Below are 16323 nucleotides of genomic sequence, written 5' to 3'. Positions count from 1 at the left end.
AAAAAAAACCAGACAAAGCATACAATGGTTTCGATAATTGGTAATGTAGCAATGATGGATAGTGATCCCTAAGGAATGGATAACAAGCAAGGTGAGCCCCACTGCTGTCAAAGATCACTGTATGGAGAGAGTTCTCAGGCTGCTGTGTAGTGAGGTAAAACCCAAATGGAATTCAACAAGCAGAGTTCAGGAGACAGTGCAGGATCCAAGAAGAAGAGTCCGTAGGGAAGAGGTACCAGTGAGAAAGCGGCACAGAAAGAGAACTCCTGAGGTTGCAGAGGGTCTCCATCTAATATTCAGTAGAGTACTAATTAGTGCAGGTGTGTGAGAAAATTGCCTGAAGCCAGGGAAATAACCAACTAACCAACCAAATAACCAAAGGACTTAAGGGAACAGCTCCTCATGGTCACACAGGCCCAAGAACAGTGCCTATTCTCACTACCCAGTCAGAAAACCTCTTAATTCGTGGTGCATTAGTTGTCAGAATTGTCTTGCTTTAAGAAGTGGGGATTAATTCGTTCTAGAATAAATGCTGCTCTGGTTCCACCTAGCAAATCTCAAAAGCAAGATTTAAAAGGGTCAAACTGATTTCAAGTAACTTGAAATGTTAGGTAGAGACATAGAAGATAGAAAAAAGACTCAAAACTTTTAGAGATGAAAACTACAATTTATGAATGAAAGAAAATCCCTGAATGAGATTAATGGCATATTAAACTTTACAGAAGAAAGAATTAGTGAATTTAAAGCATAGCAAATAAATATCTAATAAAATATGTTTAAAATAAACATATCTAAAAAAGAAAACATACAGAAAACAAAAACTAAAGAAAAAGAATAGAGTACAGATGAGCTATGAGACAACTTCAAGTAGCCAAATATATATGTAACAAGTTCCCAAAGGACAGAAAAAAAAAATCTTTGAAGAATTAATGGTTGAAAATTGGAAATTCCAACCAAAGTTCCAAAATTTGATGAAAAGTAAAAAATCTGCAAATTTAAGCTCAATGAGCTCCCAAGCACAAGAAACCTAAGGAAAACTACACCAAGGCACATTATGACCAACCTGCTCACTGCTAGTGATAAAGAGAAAATCTTAAAAGCAGGCTGGGTAGGTGGAGAGAGTTACAGTATGTACTGAGGAACAATGAAGATGACAGATGATTTCTTGTCTGAAGCAAAGCAAGTAAGATGACAGTGAAGCAACAACTTTCAAGTACTGAAATAAAAAACTGTCAACCTAGTGAAAAGACCTCTCAAAAGCAAAGATGAAATTCCTTTTTAGACATACAAAAGCTCAAGTTAACCACCAGGAGACCTGCACTAGAGTAAATGTTAAAGAGAATTCTTTAGGCAATGGGAAATAACATGACATCTACGCAAAACAATGAAGAGCACTGGAACAACCTAGACGAAATGGACAAAGTCTTTGAAAGACACAGACTACCGAAGTTCATTACAAAAAATACAGAGCCCCCAAAGCCCTGTTACCAATTAAAGAAAATGAATTTATAGTTGAGAACATAGCTAGCTTCCTTAGCACAGCAGGCAGTGTGCCAGTCTCATAATCTGAAGGTCCTGAGTGTGGTTAAGAACCTCTCACAAGAAAAGTTCAAGTCCAAGAGCTTTGCTGGTGAATTCTACCAAACATTTATGATGGAAATAATTCCACTTACAATCAAACTTTCAGAAAGTTGAAGAGGAGACAACACTTCCTAATGTATTTTATTACTCTCAATCCAAAACTGGAGAAAGACATTACAAGAAAAGATCAATATCCTTTATAAATATAGCTGTATAACTGCCTTAACAAAGTTTTACCAAATCTAATTTTAAAAAGGTAACAGTACATCGTGACCAAGTGGGATCCCAGGAATGGGATAACACTTAAAGACCAAAGTAATTTACCATATTAGCAAAATTAAGATAAAAACCATAGAAATATTTTAATAAGTGAATAAAACATTTGATAAAGTCCAAAAACCACTTCTTTTTTTTAAAATCTAATGTTTATTTATTTTTGAGAGAGAGTACGAGTGGGGGAGGGGAAGAGAAAAGGGGAGACAAAGAATCTGAAGCAGGCTCCAAGCTCTGAGGTGTCAGCACAGAGCCCGATGTGGGGCTCAAACTCACAAACTGTGAGATCATGATCTCGGCCAAAGTTGGACACTTAACTGACTGAGCCACCCAGGTGCCCCCCAAAACCATTTCTGAGTAAAAACAAAAAAAAATTCCATAAAATTAGGGATAAAGGTAAGTTCTTCAACTTGATATTGTGATGTATGAAAAACCTACGGCTAACATCATATTCAACGGTTAAAAGCTAAAAGCTTTTTTTCTGAAGACTAGGAACAAGGCAAGGATGTCCACTCTGACCACTTTTATTCAACATAGTATTCAAGTCCTAGCTGGAGTAATTAGGCAAGAAAAGGAAGTGGCATCCAAATTGGTAAAGAAAGAGCAAAACGGTCACTATTTGCGGATGACATATTATATAGAAAATCCTAAAGATCCCACCAAAAGTTTACTTGAACTAATCAATGAATTCAGTAAAGTTGTAGTATATAAAACAATATGCAAAATTTTGTTGCATTTTTGTACACCTGTAATAAACTATCAGAATTAAGAAAACAATCCCACTTACAATTGCATTAAAAACACACACACACACACACACCTGGGAATAAATTTAACAGAGGAGAAGATCTGTCCATGAAAGGAACTGAAGACACAAATAAATGGAAAGATGTTCCCTGCTTATGGATTAGAGAAATGCTGTTGAAATGTGCATACTATCCAAAGCAATCTACAGATTCCATGCAATTCCCATCAAAATTCCAATGGTATTTTTCACAGAAATAAAACAAATAATTCTAAAATTTATATGGAACCACAAAAAGATCCTGACTAGTCAGATCAATCTTGAGAAAGAAGAATAAAGCTGGAGGCCATCATGCTTTCTGATTTCAAAACTATATTAAAAAGCTGTAGTAATAAAAATAGTATGATTTTGGCATAAAAAGACATGCAGATCAATGGAACGGAATAAACAGCCCAGAAATAAACCACACATATGTGGCCAATTAATTTACAACAAAAAACCCGAGAATACACAACAGGAAAAGGAGAGCCTTATCAACAAATGGTGCTAAGAAAACTGGATGGCCACATGCAAAAAAAAGTGAAACTGGACCACTATCTCATACCATACACAAAAATTAACTCAACTTAAAGTCTTGAATGTGAGACCTGAAACTATAAAACTCCTAGAAGAAAACATAGGCAGCAACCTCTTTGATGTCAGTCTTTGCAATGATTTTTTGGATATGACACCACAAGAAAAGAACAAAAGCAAAAAGAAACAAGTAGGACTAGATCAAACAGCAAAGGAAACTATCACAAAATGAAAAGACAACCTACGGAATGGAAGGAAACATTTGCAAATCATAAATCTGATAAGGGGTTAATAATCAAAACATAAAGAACTCACATGACTCAATAGCAAAACAACAATTCGATTAAAAGATGGGCAAAGGACCTGAATAGATTTTTCCAAGGAAGACATACAGACGGCCAACATACAGAAAAGGTGCTCAGCCTTCTTAATCATCAGGGAAATGCAAATCAAAACCACAACAAGATATCACATCACACCTGTCAGAATGGCTATTACCAAAAAGACAAGAAATAACAAGTGTTGGCAAAGATGTGGCCAAAAGGGAACCCCTGTGCGCTGTTGTAGAGCATATAACTTGGTACAAACACTCTGAAAATAGTATGGAGGTTCCTCAAAAAATTAAGACTAGAACTACCTTATGGTCCAGTAATTCTACTTCTGAGTATTTATCAGAAAGAAATGAAAACACTAACTCAAAAAGATATATGAATTTCCATGTTTACTGCAGTATTATTTACAAAAGCTATCGCATGGAAACAATCTAAGTGTCCACTGATGGATGAGTGGATAAGGAAAATGTGATATATATACACAATGGACTATATTCAGCCATAAGTAAGAAGGAAAAACTGCTATTTGCAAGGACATGGATGAACCTTGAGGGCATTATGCTGAGTAAAATAGTCAGACAATGAACAAATACTATATGATCTCACTTATACGTGGAATCTAAAAAACAAACAAACAAACAAACCAAGAAAAAACAAAATCAAAGATACAGAGAACAGACTGGTGGTTGCCAGAGGTGGGAGGTTTGGCATGGGTGAAATGGGTGAAGGTGGTCAAAAGGGACATACTTCTAGTTATAAAATAAGTAAGTCAAGAAGATGTAATGTACACCATGATGACTAGTTATTAAGAGTGTATTGTACATTTGAAAGTGCTAAGAGTAGATCTTAAAAGTTCTCATCACAAGAAAAAAATTCATAACCGAGCATGGATGGTAACTAGATTGGTAATCATTGATATGCATATATCGGGTCATGTTGTACACCTGAATATACTGTTATATGTCAATTATAACTCAATTTAAAAAATAAAACAAAAAGCAGGAAAAGGAAATGGTGTTAAAAATACTAAAATATAAAATTTTTTCCTTCCTTCCAAAAAAAAAAAAAAAAAAACCCACGTAAAAATCCCCCAGATTAAATTCCTAAAAACAAACAAAAACTTACAGGTAGCATCATACTTAATAGTGCAAGAACAACCAAATGCTTCTGCCTGTGATCAAGAACAGGACAGGTCCACTTTCACTTCCTTTTAACACTGTGCTAGAGGTTCTAGCCAGTACCAAAGAAAAAAAGGAAAAAGAAACCTAAGTCATTAAGATTGCAAAGGAAGAAACAAAACAGTTTTTATTAGCAGATGGCATGATCTATGTAGAAAATCTGACAAATCTACAAATATGCTACTAGAGCTTAGAGTGAATTTAGTAGTGTCACAGGATACAAGATCAATATACAAAAAATTAATTATATTTCTATATACTAGCATTGAACAATCAAAAATTGAAGTGGAAAAAAAAAAAACCCAGACCATGTGTAAAAACATTTAGAAATATTATATCTTTAGGGATAAATATAACAAAAACCATGAAAGATCTCTGGAGTAAAAACTACAATACACTGCTGAGAGAAATTAAAGAAGACCTAAATAAATAGTGAAATGTACCATGGTCAGGGGTCAGAAGACTTAATATTGCTTAGATGCAAATTCTCCATACATTATAGATTCAATGCAATCTCAAACAAAATCCCAGCAGTTTTGTCACAAATAAATTGACAAGCTGATTCTAAAATTCAAATGGGACTGTAAAAGACCTAGAATAGCCAAAATCACTTGAAAAAGAATAAAGTCAGAGGACTAACACTAGCAAACTTCAATATAAAACTATATTAATATATAAAACTATAGTAATCGAGACAGTGTCGTATTAGCAAGGAGATAGACCAATAATATATCAGTGAAATACAATACATGATACAGAAATAGACTCATATAGATGTGATCAATTACTTTTCAACAAAGACACAAAAACGAAGTAATACCAAAATAATAATCTTTCCAGCAAATGGTGCCTAAACAATTGCATATATACTTTTTAAATGTATATTTATTTATTTTGAGAAAGGGAGAGAGAGAGAGCTGTGAGCGCGGAGCCCAACAGGGGACTCAAACCCATTAACTGTGAGATCATGACCTGAGCTGAAACCAACAGTCGGACGCTTAATTGACTGAGCCACCCAGGTGCCCCTGCATATGTGTTTTTGTTTTTTTTAAAGGAATGTCAGTCTACATTTGCAATATATACAAAAATTAAACCCAAATGGATCATACACTATAAAATCTGACAGTTATAAAACTTCTAGAAGAAAATATAGATTATCTTTGTGACATCAGAGTACAGAAAAATTTCTTGGATGTATCATGAAAAGCACAGTCCATAAAGGAAAAGATTTATAATTAGACTCCATCAAAATCAAAAACTATTACAATAATGGAAAGACAAAATACAACTGGGAGAAAGTATTTCCAAATCACATATTTGAAAAAAAAAAAGACATATCCAGAATATAGAAAGAACTGACAAAATTCAATGACAAGAGAACAAAAACCCAAATAAAAATGGGCAAAAGAACTATGAGGTATCACTTCATATCTGTCAGAATTGCTAAGACAAGAAACAACAGGTGTTGGCAAGGATGAGGAGAAAGGGAAACCCTATTGCACTGTTGGTGGGAATGCAAACTAGTGCAGTCACTCTGGAAAACAGAGTGGAAGTTCCTCAAAAAGTTAAAAATAGAACTACTGTACGATTCAGCTATTGCATTACTAGGTATTGACACAACAAATACAAAAATACTAATTCAAAGAGATACATGCACCCCTGTGTTCAAAATAGCATTATCAACAACAGCCAAATTATGGAACCAGCCCAAATGTCATTGACTGATGAATGGATAAAGTACTGGAATATTACTCAGCCATAAAAAATAATGAAATCTTGCCATTTATGGTGATGTGGACAGAGATAGAGAGTATAGTGCTACGTGAAATAAGTCAGAGAAAGACAAATACCATATGATTTCACTCACATGTGGAATTTGAGTAACAAAACAAATGTGCATAGAGGGAAAAAGAGAGAGAGGCAGACCAAGAAACAGACTCTAAGCTATAGAGAACAAACTGATGGTTACCAGAGAGGAGGTGGGTGAGTGGATGGGTTAAATAGATGATGGGGATTAAAAAGTATCCTGTTGTGATGAGTACCGGGTGTTGTATGGAAGTGTTGAATCACTGTTTTGTGCACCTGAAACTAATGTGACACTTCATTTAACTGGAATTTAAATAATTTTTTTAAAAGGAAAAATGGGTGTCTGTGTGGCTCTGATGGTGCAGAGCCTGTTTGGGATTCTCTCTCTCTCTCTAAATAATAAGTAAAAATAAATAGTTTGGCAGTTTCTTAAAAAGTCAAACATATACCTACCAGACATTCAACTCCTAGGTATCTACCCAATAGAAATGAAAACAGATTTGTGCATATATGTTCGCAGCAGCTTTATTTGTAATAGCTCAAACTAAAATATCCATCAACAGGTGAGTGAATCAACAAACTAAGGTGTATCCATACAATGAAATACTGTTCAGCTATACACACACAAACACACACATGCACACATCTTTTGATATACACAACATGGATAAATCTCAAAAGATTAAAGCTCAGTAAAAGAATCCAAAGAAAAAAGCATATATACTACATAGTTTATATAAAACTCTAGAAACTTTAATATATTCTATAGTAACAGAAAGCAGATCATTGGTTACCTGGGGAGTGGAAGTGGGTTAGGGAGGGGTCAGATGTATGGATTATAAAGGGGCACAAAGAGACTTTGGAGATAATGGATATGTTCGTTATCGTGATTGTGGTGGCTTCATGATGGCTAAACATGGTAAAATTTAATTGGATCTTAATAAAGCTGTTAAAAAATGAACAAACAAAACTGGTACATTTATAGAAAAGAAATCCATGTAGCAACTTTAAAGAATGAAATAGGGCTAATATATATCAAACATTTCTAAGATATAGCCTTAAATGAAAACAAAGTGCAGACTACTATACATAACCTGCTACTATTTGTAATTTTGTTTTAAATGAAAAAGGATACTGAACCAACCCACCCAGTAATTGTTTCTACACGTATAGAATATCTCTGGAAAGACACCCAAAAATGATGTGGGAGAGAGAGACAGGGAAAGAGAAGGGAGGGAGGAGGAGAGAGGATAGGAGAGAGAAGAAGAAAAAGGAAGATGGGGGGTAGGTTTGGAGTAGGAGGGAAACTTAGGTTCACTGCAAACCTTTTTCAACTATGATTTTTTCCTGAAAAAATATACCACCTTTTAAACAAACACAAAATGACCTAGTGATTCCATTTGGGAGGTGGTCTGCCCTGTACAACACTTATGGGAACGCCAAAAGATATATGTACAGAGCTGTCTATGGAACCATCTTCATAACTGCTTAATGAGAAAACCGCAAAACAGTGTTTATATTTAATGTATATTTAAATATAGAAAACAATAGTCTAAAATGCTCATGTGCGCTCTTGGTAGCTCTCTAACCCCCTCCTCCCATCAGAAAACTCTAAAAGTACACAGACTGTGAACAATTGTTGGCTTTGGTCCCAAAGCGGGAGATTGGAGAGACAGACAAAGAGGGGAAGGTTTGTGTGGAGACTTACATTCTAAGTTTCTGAATTGCAGTAAATTTTTTTTTGGTAATGAGTATATATTCCCTTGTAATTAAAAAGGCTCGATGAAGACTTATTTATTTTATTAACTTGTTATTTAAAATTGACCTATAGTTGACATATAACTCAATAAAGATTTGTTTTTAACTTAAATTACTGGTTTCAGTGTGCAGGGCCACCATAATAGATGTCAAAGCGTGGTAATTTTACAGTGGACTTAAGATGATACTCACCCTTTTCCGTGCTTCAGATTTCTGGAAGCACTCGTGCTGTATGAAAGTAGCTGCCGCAGAAATTCTGGGTGCTGGTGTGTGGTCTGCATCCAGCATGCTCACTGCTCGCTCCAGAGTCATCTCCACGTCTGCATTCCTAGACAAACAGTCACGGATTCAGCAGAGTTCCAAACCTGCTCCCTCCTGCCTACCAACCTGATCTTTCAGAGATGACTTGGCTAACATGGGGAAGCACCTAGAACACCTAAGCCTTGGCTTTTCTTCAGCCAAAAGAAAAGTCATCAGCTGAGGTCAGAAGGCATAGGAAGCTAGCAGTAGAAATATTCCACCTCTGATCAGACTGGCCTCTGAGAATGTCACTGAATTAAGTAGCAGCATAATATATACCGAAGAAAGAAACTGAACTCACTGGAGATAAACATGTGTAGTATGATAATTACATCTGAAAAGGTCACTTCAAAGGCACAATAAGACTTTACGTGGAATTTAAAATAAATTTGATCAGACCTACCCTATGACCCAGCAATAGCACTGCTAGGAATTTACCCAAGGGATACAGGAGTGCTGATGCATAGGGGCACTTGTACCCCAATGTTTATAGCAGCACTTTCAACAATAGCCAAATTATGGAAAGAGCCTAAATGTCCATCAACTGATGAATGGATAAAGAAATTGTGGTTTATATACACAATGGAGTACTACGTGGCAATGAGAAAGAACGAAATATGGCCCTTTGTAGCAACGTGGATGGAACTGGAGAGTGTGATGCTAAGTGAAATAAGCCGTACAGAGAAAGACAGATACCATATGGTTTCACTCTTATGTGGATCCTGAGAAACTTAACAGAAACCCATGGAGGAGGGGAAGGAAAAAAAAAAAAAAGAGGTTAGAGTGGAAGAGAGCCAAAGCATAAGAGACTCTGAAAAACTGAGAACAAACTGAGGGTTGATGGGGGGTGGGAGGGAGGGAAGTGTGGGTGATGGGTATTGAGGAGGGCACCTTTTGGGATGAGCACTGGGTGTTGTATGGAAACCAATTTGACAATAAATTTCATATATTGAAAAAATAAAAAATAAAAAAAATAAAATAAATTTGATCATAGAAGTTAAAATTTATTTCTACCATGGTAATGTTACACCTGTGGAATGAAACACCTTCCCTCAACAATCATTAGGTTTTTCTCAGAGTTGTTTGAAACTGTTATTTCAGCTAAAAATGAATTTTAAAATAAGCATCCTAAAAATTTTCTCTTTTTTTAATGTTTATTTTTGAAAGAGAGAGAGTGCACAGAGGGCACTAGTAGGGGAGGGACAAGAGAGAGAGGGGATCTGAAGCGGGCTCCATGCTGACAGCAGAGCTGGATGTGGGACTTGAACTCACGAACCGTGAGATCATGACCAGAGTCACAGTCACTTAACCAACTGAGCCACCCAGGCGCCTCTAAAAGTATTCTTATTTAATAAATATAACAGTATGTAAACAGTAAAATTCAGGAAAATTGGGTTTGTTTTGTTCAAATAAATCATGCTGATGTGAAGAATTCATCAGGAAAGGTAATGATTAAAGACAATTATAAATATGCTTTTTCTTGGGGCACCTGGGTGGCTTAGTCGGCTAAGTGTCTGTCTTTAGCTCAGGTTATGATCTTGTGGTTCATGAGTTCGAGCCCCACATCGGGCTGTGTGCTGACAGTTCAGTCTGGAGCCTGCTTCAGATTCTGCATCTCCCACACTCTCTGCCCTTCCCCTCTCTCTCTCTTTCTCAAAAATAAATAAAAACACATAAAAAAAATTTTTTTTTAAAGATTTAAATATGCTTTTCCTTGGGACACTTGGGTCTCTCAGTCAGTTAAGCATCTGACTCTTGATTTCAGCTCAGGTCATGATCTCACAGTTCGCGGGTTCAAGCCCTGTGTAGGGTTTTGCGCCTGTTTGGGATTCTCTTTCCCTCTCTCTCTCTCTCTCTGCCCCTCCCCTATTTGTGATTGTGTTCTCTCTCTTTCTCAAAATAAATAAACTTTTAAAATATGCTTTTTCTTAAAGAAAACAATTTTATAAACATTCTGTTACCATTTGTTTTGCCATTATAATGACATTTGGTTTATGTCTTTCTAGTAGCATACTTTTGTCCTTTACTAATTGCGGGTATTTATAGTGATGATGAAATCTGATGCAGTTTGACTCAAGAGAGGATAATTTATAGAGGACAAATAAAATTGCCACTTGTAAAACAATAACTCCCAAATGCCTCATTGAACTGGTTTTTCTCTCCCCTTTTATTTCTGCCTAGAGGGTAACTGGGTTAGGGGACCTATTATCACTGTGGATGTTAACACATTCATGCTTCCTTAAGCATTGACTCAGAGAAACCAGACTGAGGACAGCAAAATCTTAGAACTGTGGCTAAAGACATGCCTTAAAGGTATCCTAGGACTCTGGCTTCAAAAAGAGTATACCTGATTCATTACAGGTAATGGAGAATAAAAAAGACAGTGTGGCAGGGTGTTTTCCAGTATTTGTTAGCAAGCACAATGAATACAAGCATAGCAGGTTTTACTGTACCTTACTCTACTGCTTTGCAATACTGCTTTTTTAAAAACTGAAGGTTGCAGCAACCCTGTGTCCAGCATGCCCATCAGTTCCATTTTTCCAGCAGCATTTTCTCACCTCATGTCTCTGGGTCACGTTTTGGTAATTCTCACGATATTTAAATTTTTGCTATGGTGATCTATAATACAATGTTACTATTGTATTTCTTGTGGGTCACCACAAACCACACCCATGTAAGATGACAAACTTAACCCAAAAATGTGTGTATTCTGACTGCTCCACCAACCAGCTATTCCCCCACCTCTCTCCCTCTCCTCAAGGCCTCCTTATTCTCTGAGACATGGATTGAAACTAGGCCAATATTAACTCTACTGTGGCCTCTACGTGTTCAAGGGAAGGCAAGAGTTGCATGTCTCTCACTTCCAATCCAAAGCTGGAAGTGATCAGGCTCAGTGAAGAAGGCATGTTGAAAGCCAAGACAGGTCAGGCTCTTGGAGCAAACAGTTGGCCAAGTTGTAAATGCAAAGGAAAAGTTCCTGAGGGAAATTTAAAACGTTCTTGAAGGAAATTCAAAATCCACTCCAGTGAACACACAAAGGGTAAGAAAGGGAAACAGCCTTATTGCTGATATGGAGCAAGTTTCAGCAGTCTGGATAGAAGATCAAACCGGCCCAACATTCAACCTTCTCTTAAGCCTAATCTGGAGGAAGGCCCTGTCCCTCTTTAAATCTATGAAGGCTGAGAGAGAGGAGGAAGCTGCAGAAGAAAAGGTGGAAGTTAGCAGCGGTTGTTTCATGAGGTTTAAGGAAAGAAGCCGTCTCCATAACCTATAACTGCAAGGTGAAGCACTCGTGTAGAGGCTGCGGCGGGTTACGCAGAAGAGCTAGCTAAGATATTTAAGAAAGGTGGCCACACTAAAAAACAGATTTTCAATGCAGCAAAGCAGCTTTATATTAGAAGATGCTATTTAGGATTTTCATAGCTAGGGAGGAGAAGCCAGCACCTGGCTTCAAAACACAGGCTCTTTTGTTATAAGGGCCACTGCAGCTGGTGGTTTGAAGTCGAAGCCAATTCTCATTGACCATTTCCAAAATCCTAGGGCCCTTAAAAATTATGCTAAATCTACTTTGCCTGCGTTCTGTCAATGGAACAACAAACCCTGGGTGACAGCACATCTGTTTGCAACATGGTTCACTGAATTTTTAAGCCCACTGTTGAGACCCACTGCTCAGAAGAAAAAGATTCCTTTCGGAATATTGCTGCTCACTGACAATGCACCTGGTCATCCAAGAAATCAGATGGAGATGTGCGAGATTAATGTTGTTTTTATGCCTACTAACACAATATGCACTCTGTAGCTCACCGATCAACGAGTAATTTTGGGCACCTAAGTCTTATTATTTAAGAAATGCATGGCTTCAGGAGCACATATGCTAAAATTGGAATGATATAGAGATTATCATGCTCCTGAGCAATGATAACACGAGTATTTGTGAAGAGGTCTATGGTTTTTAGAAGTCATGGGAATAAAATACTCAACATAAGGAGTATAGTCAATGATACTGTAGTAGCGTTGGTGACAGATGGTAGCTACACTGTGGTGAACATAATGTATAAACCTGTTGAATCACTATGTTCTCTACCTGAAACTAATGTAACATTGTTTGTCAATTACACTCAAAAATTTATTAAAAAAATACACTGCATAAGGCTATAGCTTCCATAGATAGTAATTCCTCTGATAGAATTGGGCAAAGTAAATTAAAGAACTTATGGAAAGGATTCACCATTCTAGATGCCATTAAGAGGATTCCTGATTCTGGGTGCCTGGCTGGCTCAGTTGCAAGAGCATGTGACTCTTGATCTCAGGGTCCTGAGTTCAAGCCTCACATTGGGTGTAGAGATTACCTAAGTAAATAAAACTTAAAAAATAAATAAGGAGCATTCCTGATTCATAGGAAGGGGCCAAAATATCAACATTAACAGAAGTTTGGGAGAGGTTTTTTTCAACCCTCATTGATGACTTTAAGGGGCTCAAGACTTCAGGAGAGGAAGTAACTGCAGGTGTGGTAAGAGCAGCAAGAGAACTAGAAGTGGGGCCTGTAGATGTGACTGAATTGCAGCAATCTCATGAACTTTAATAAAAGAGGAGTTGCTTCTTATGGATGAGCAAAGAAAGTGGTCTCTTGAGATGGCATCTACTCCTGGTGAAGATACTGTGAAGACTGTTGAAATGACAACAAAGGATTTAGGATACTACATCAACTTAGCTGGTAAAGCAGCAGGGTTTGAGAGGATTGATTCCAATCTTGAAAGACGTTTCTACTGTGGGTAAAACTCTATTGAACAGCATCACATGCTACAGAGAAATCACTCATGAAAGGAAGAGTCCATCGATGGAGCATGCCTCATTGTCTGATTTTAAGAAATTGCCACACAATACAGCCACCCCAACCTTCAGCAAGCACCCCCGTGACCAGTCAGCTGCCATCAACTTCGAGGCAAGACCCTCCACCAGGAAAAAGATTACAACTCTCTGAATGCTCAGATGATGGTTAGCATTTTTTAGCAAGAAAGTATTTTTTAAAAAATTTTTAATGTTTATTTTTGAGAGAGAAAGAGACAGGCAGACTACAAGTGGGGGAGGGGCAGAGAGAGGGAGACACAGAATCTGAAGCAGGCTGCAGGCTCCAGGCTCTGGGCTGTCAGCAGAGAGCCCGACGTGGGGCTTGAACCCACAAACTGTGAGATCATGACCTGAGCTGAAGTCGGATGCTTAACTGAGCCACTGAGGCATCCCAGCAAGAAAGTATTTTTTAATTAAGGTATGTACACTGTTTTTTTAGACAGAATGCTATTGCACATTTCACAGATTATAATGTATACATAACTTTTGTATGCACTGGGAAAACAAAATATTCACTTTATTGTAGTGGTCTGGAACCTAACCCACCATACCTCTGAGGTATGCCTGTAAATTCTCTCTTATATCAGGCCAACCCACTAATGTATGCACGTGTGCACATGTGAGCGTGTATGGTATTGTGAATGTGTGTGTGAGTGGGTATAACACAGGTGTGGAGATAAGAGTAATGGGACTCATGACTAAAAACCAATACCCAGTGTTTCTGATACACATGTTCAAACATACAAGTGTTATGTCATGAGTACAAGGGTATTAAGAATGAAGCAGAACAGTTTTGGCATCTGTACTGAGAATTATATAATGATCACATATTTTAAAATGTTGTGCCTCAGGAGTCATTAAATTGATGGGTAAAAATGTAGGCTATTATCATTAAATCCAGAATTTGAGTCACTTTTATTTAGTAGAAATATATCATTTAAAAGAGATGGAAATATTTTACATGCATGGACTCCAATACCTTTACAGAGAAATTAAAACTGTAACAGTCTCAATCTCAGTGGCAATTTTAAATCTTTACCATCACTGCAGGTGCTTCAAATGATGGAAGTTTATTTATAACATAAGAATAGCCTTCTGTTCGATGCAGTTTTTTTTTTTAAGACTAAGCCTTTAATCCATTTCATAAGTCATACACGATGCAGCAAAGTTTGAATTTCCCAACACTCTTAACACCCACAAATAATTCCATTACTCCTTTATTTTCCTGAACATGATTCATAAAGAAGCTCTCTATCCACTGCTAATCAATCCAGTGCTACTTCATATTATCATTGAAAACAATTCCCAAACTAGTTTGAGCCCGTATTGGGTGCCGCTGTCAGTGCAGAGCCTGCTTCAGATCCTCTGTCCCCCTCACTCTCTGCCCCTCCCCGCTTCGTGTTCTCTCAAAAATAAAAATGAACATTAAAAAAAAAAAATTCCCAAACTGAAGGAGCACTTCCTCTTTAAGGTTTGCAACAGTGGTCAGGGTGTGGATTTTCTGTTTTGTTACCGTCTGTGCAGTCCAGTGAAATCTTTGCGTGTCCCTATCCCCAGCTAGACCTATTCCAAATTTCCTCTATTCTCTCACAGCATTCCTCCCCACCCCTTCCCTCTCTCTTCCTCCTTCCTCTCTCTCTTCTTCCTTCCCTCTTTCCTTCCCACCCAATTACAAAGCACTTCCTGAAGCCTACAGAAATGTGCTTGGGAGATGGCGCTGGTGGGGGGGGGGGGCAGGGAGGAGAATCAGGAAGAGTAGTTGCACCTGGGCCCCATTTTCACCTGAACATATTCTCCAGAAGTCTTTTTTTTAACAACTTCAGAGAATGTTAAAATGATGTCAATGTATATGAAAAATGCAAGAGGGAGCATGTATGGTATCATTGGTCAGAATATGAGATGTAGGAAAAAATTAAAAATGGTACTTTTTCATGTGTGCTATCCTTCAGCAACCAGTGTTCCTGCCAGCTAACAACACAGCCCCACCCGAGGCAGGTCCCCAGATATTCTATGTATTAACGGGGCTACACCTCAGAGGGCCAAACAAACATAAGACGATGAATGGAGAGCTCCCGCGTGTGGTCAGATGCTCAGGAAATGCAATTCCTCCACTCCGTGAAGATTGAAGTGTGATGAAAGCACTGCTTTGGGAATATGCCTCTGGTGGAGATACATACTTCTAGAGGCCGTTTTGAGGGAACTGTAAGAGTCTTAGCTGAGGCAATAAACCCTTGAACTGGGCCATTAAAAATGGAAATGGAAAGAAAGATATAGCTGAAGGAGACTCGAATCAAAGAACTGAAGAGGTTGGTAATTAACAGGATGTGGAAGAATTTTTCTGTTCTGTGCTGCTGTCACAAACTTCACTGGTAATCCTACTAGAGATTCAATCTCTCTCCAGAGGCTCCATCTACTAATCTCAGAGCACAATGCTCTTTTGTTCTCTGAATTTCCATAACCTAGCACTTGATGATGTGTCTCATTTTCTTTTTCACTGATCCTCTCCATGCCGTTTCTACCTCTTGCAGTGCTGGGTACACAGGAGGAGCCTAATATTCATTTGTTGAACCACTAGTTCCCCACAGGTACGAAAATCATATTTTCAGAAAAACAGACCTGGAATGTTTTATTTGGTGATTTCTTAAACCTTTCTCAGCAGTCTGATTTAAACAGATACTGACTGTCTTTTACTCCAATGTCTTGGTTTTCAGCTACCTTAGTAACTGGCCAGCCATTCTTTTGGAAAGAAAGATCCATTGTTTGATATCTTATGTTATTATGTAGGTTTATAATTCTATCTAGCTACTCTGTAGGAATGTTCCACATACATGAAAGACCTCTTCTTTACACGTGGGGCTTCCACTAAACAGAAAAGAAAGAAAGAAAGAAAGAAAGAAAGAAAGAAAGAAAGAAAGAAAGAAAGAAAGAA

General features: G+C 37.6%; 1 protein-coding gene and 1 non-coding gene across 2 annotated transcripts in view; one reads left to right on the top strand and one right to left on the bottom strand.

Annotated features, from left to right (window-relative positions):
- The window catches only part of PKP2 (plakophilin 2), a 100040-nt gene that overhangs the window by 58019 nt on the left and 25698 nt on the right, over nucleotides 1-16323 (bottom strand). The window contains exon 4 of the mRNA XM_040488450.1: nucleotides 8439-8574. Within this exon, the coding sequence (XP_040344384.1) occupies nucleotides 8439-8574 (136 nt within the window). The remainder of the gene's footprint in view (nucleotides 1-8438; nucleotides 8575-16323) is intronic.
- On the top strand, nucleotides 12396-12499 carry LOC121039126 (U6 spliceosomal RNA). Its single transcript, XR_005794643.1, has one exon. It is a non-coding gene; the product is annotated as a U6 spliceosomal RNA (small nuclear RNA).

Source organism: Herpailurus yagouaroundi, unplaced genomic scaffold (assembly GCF_014898765.1).
Source record: "Herpailurus yagouaroundi ecotype Mexico unplaced genomic scaffold, PumYag 166, whole genome shotgun sequence".
NCBI lineage: Eukaryota > Metazoa > Chordata > Mammalia > Carnivora > Felidae > Herpailurus > Herpailurus yagouaroundi.
This window is presented reverse-complemented; position numbering and strand designations above follow the sequence as displayed.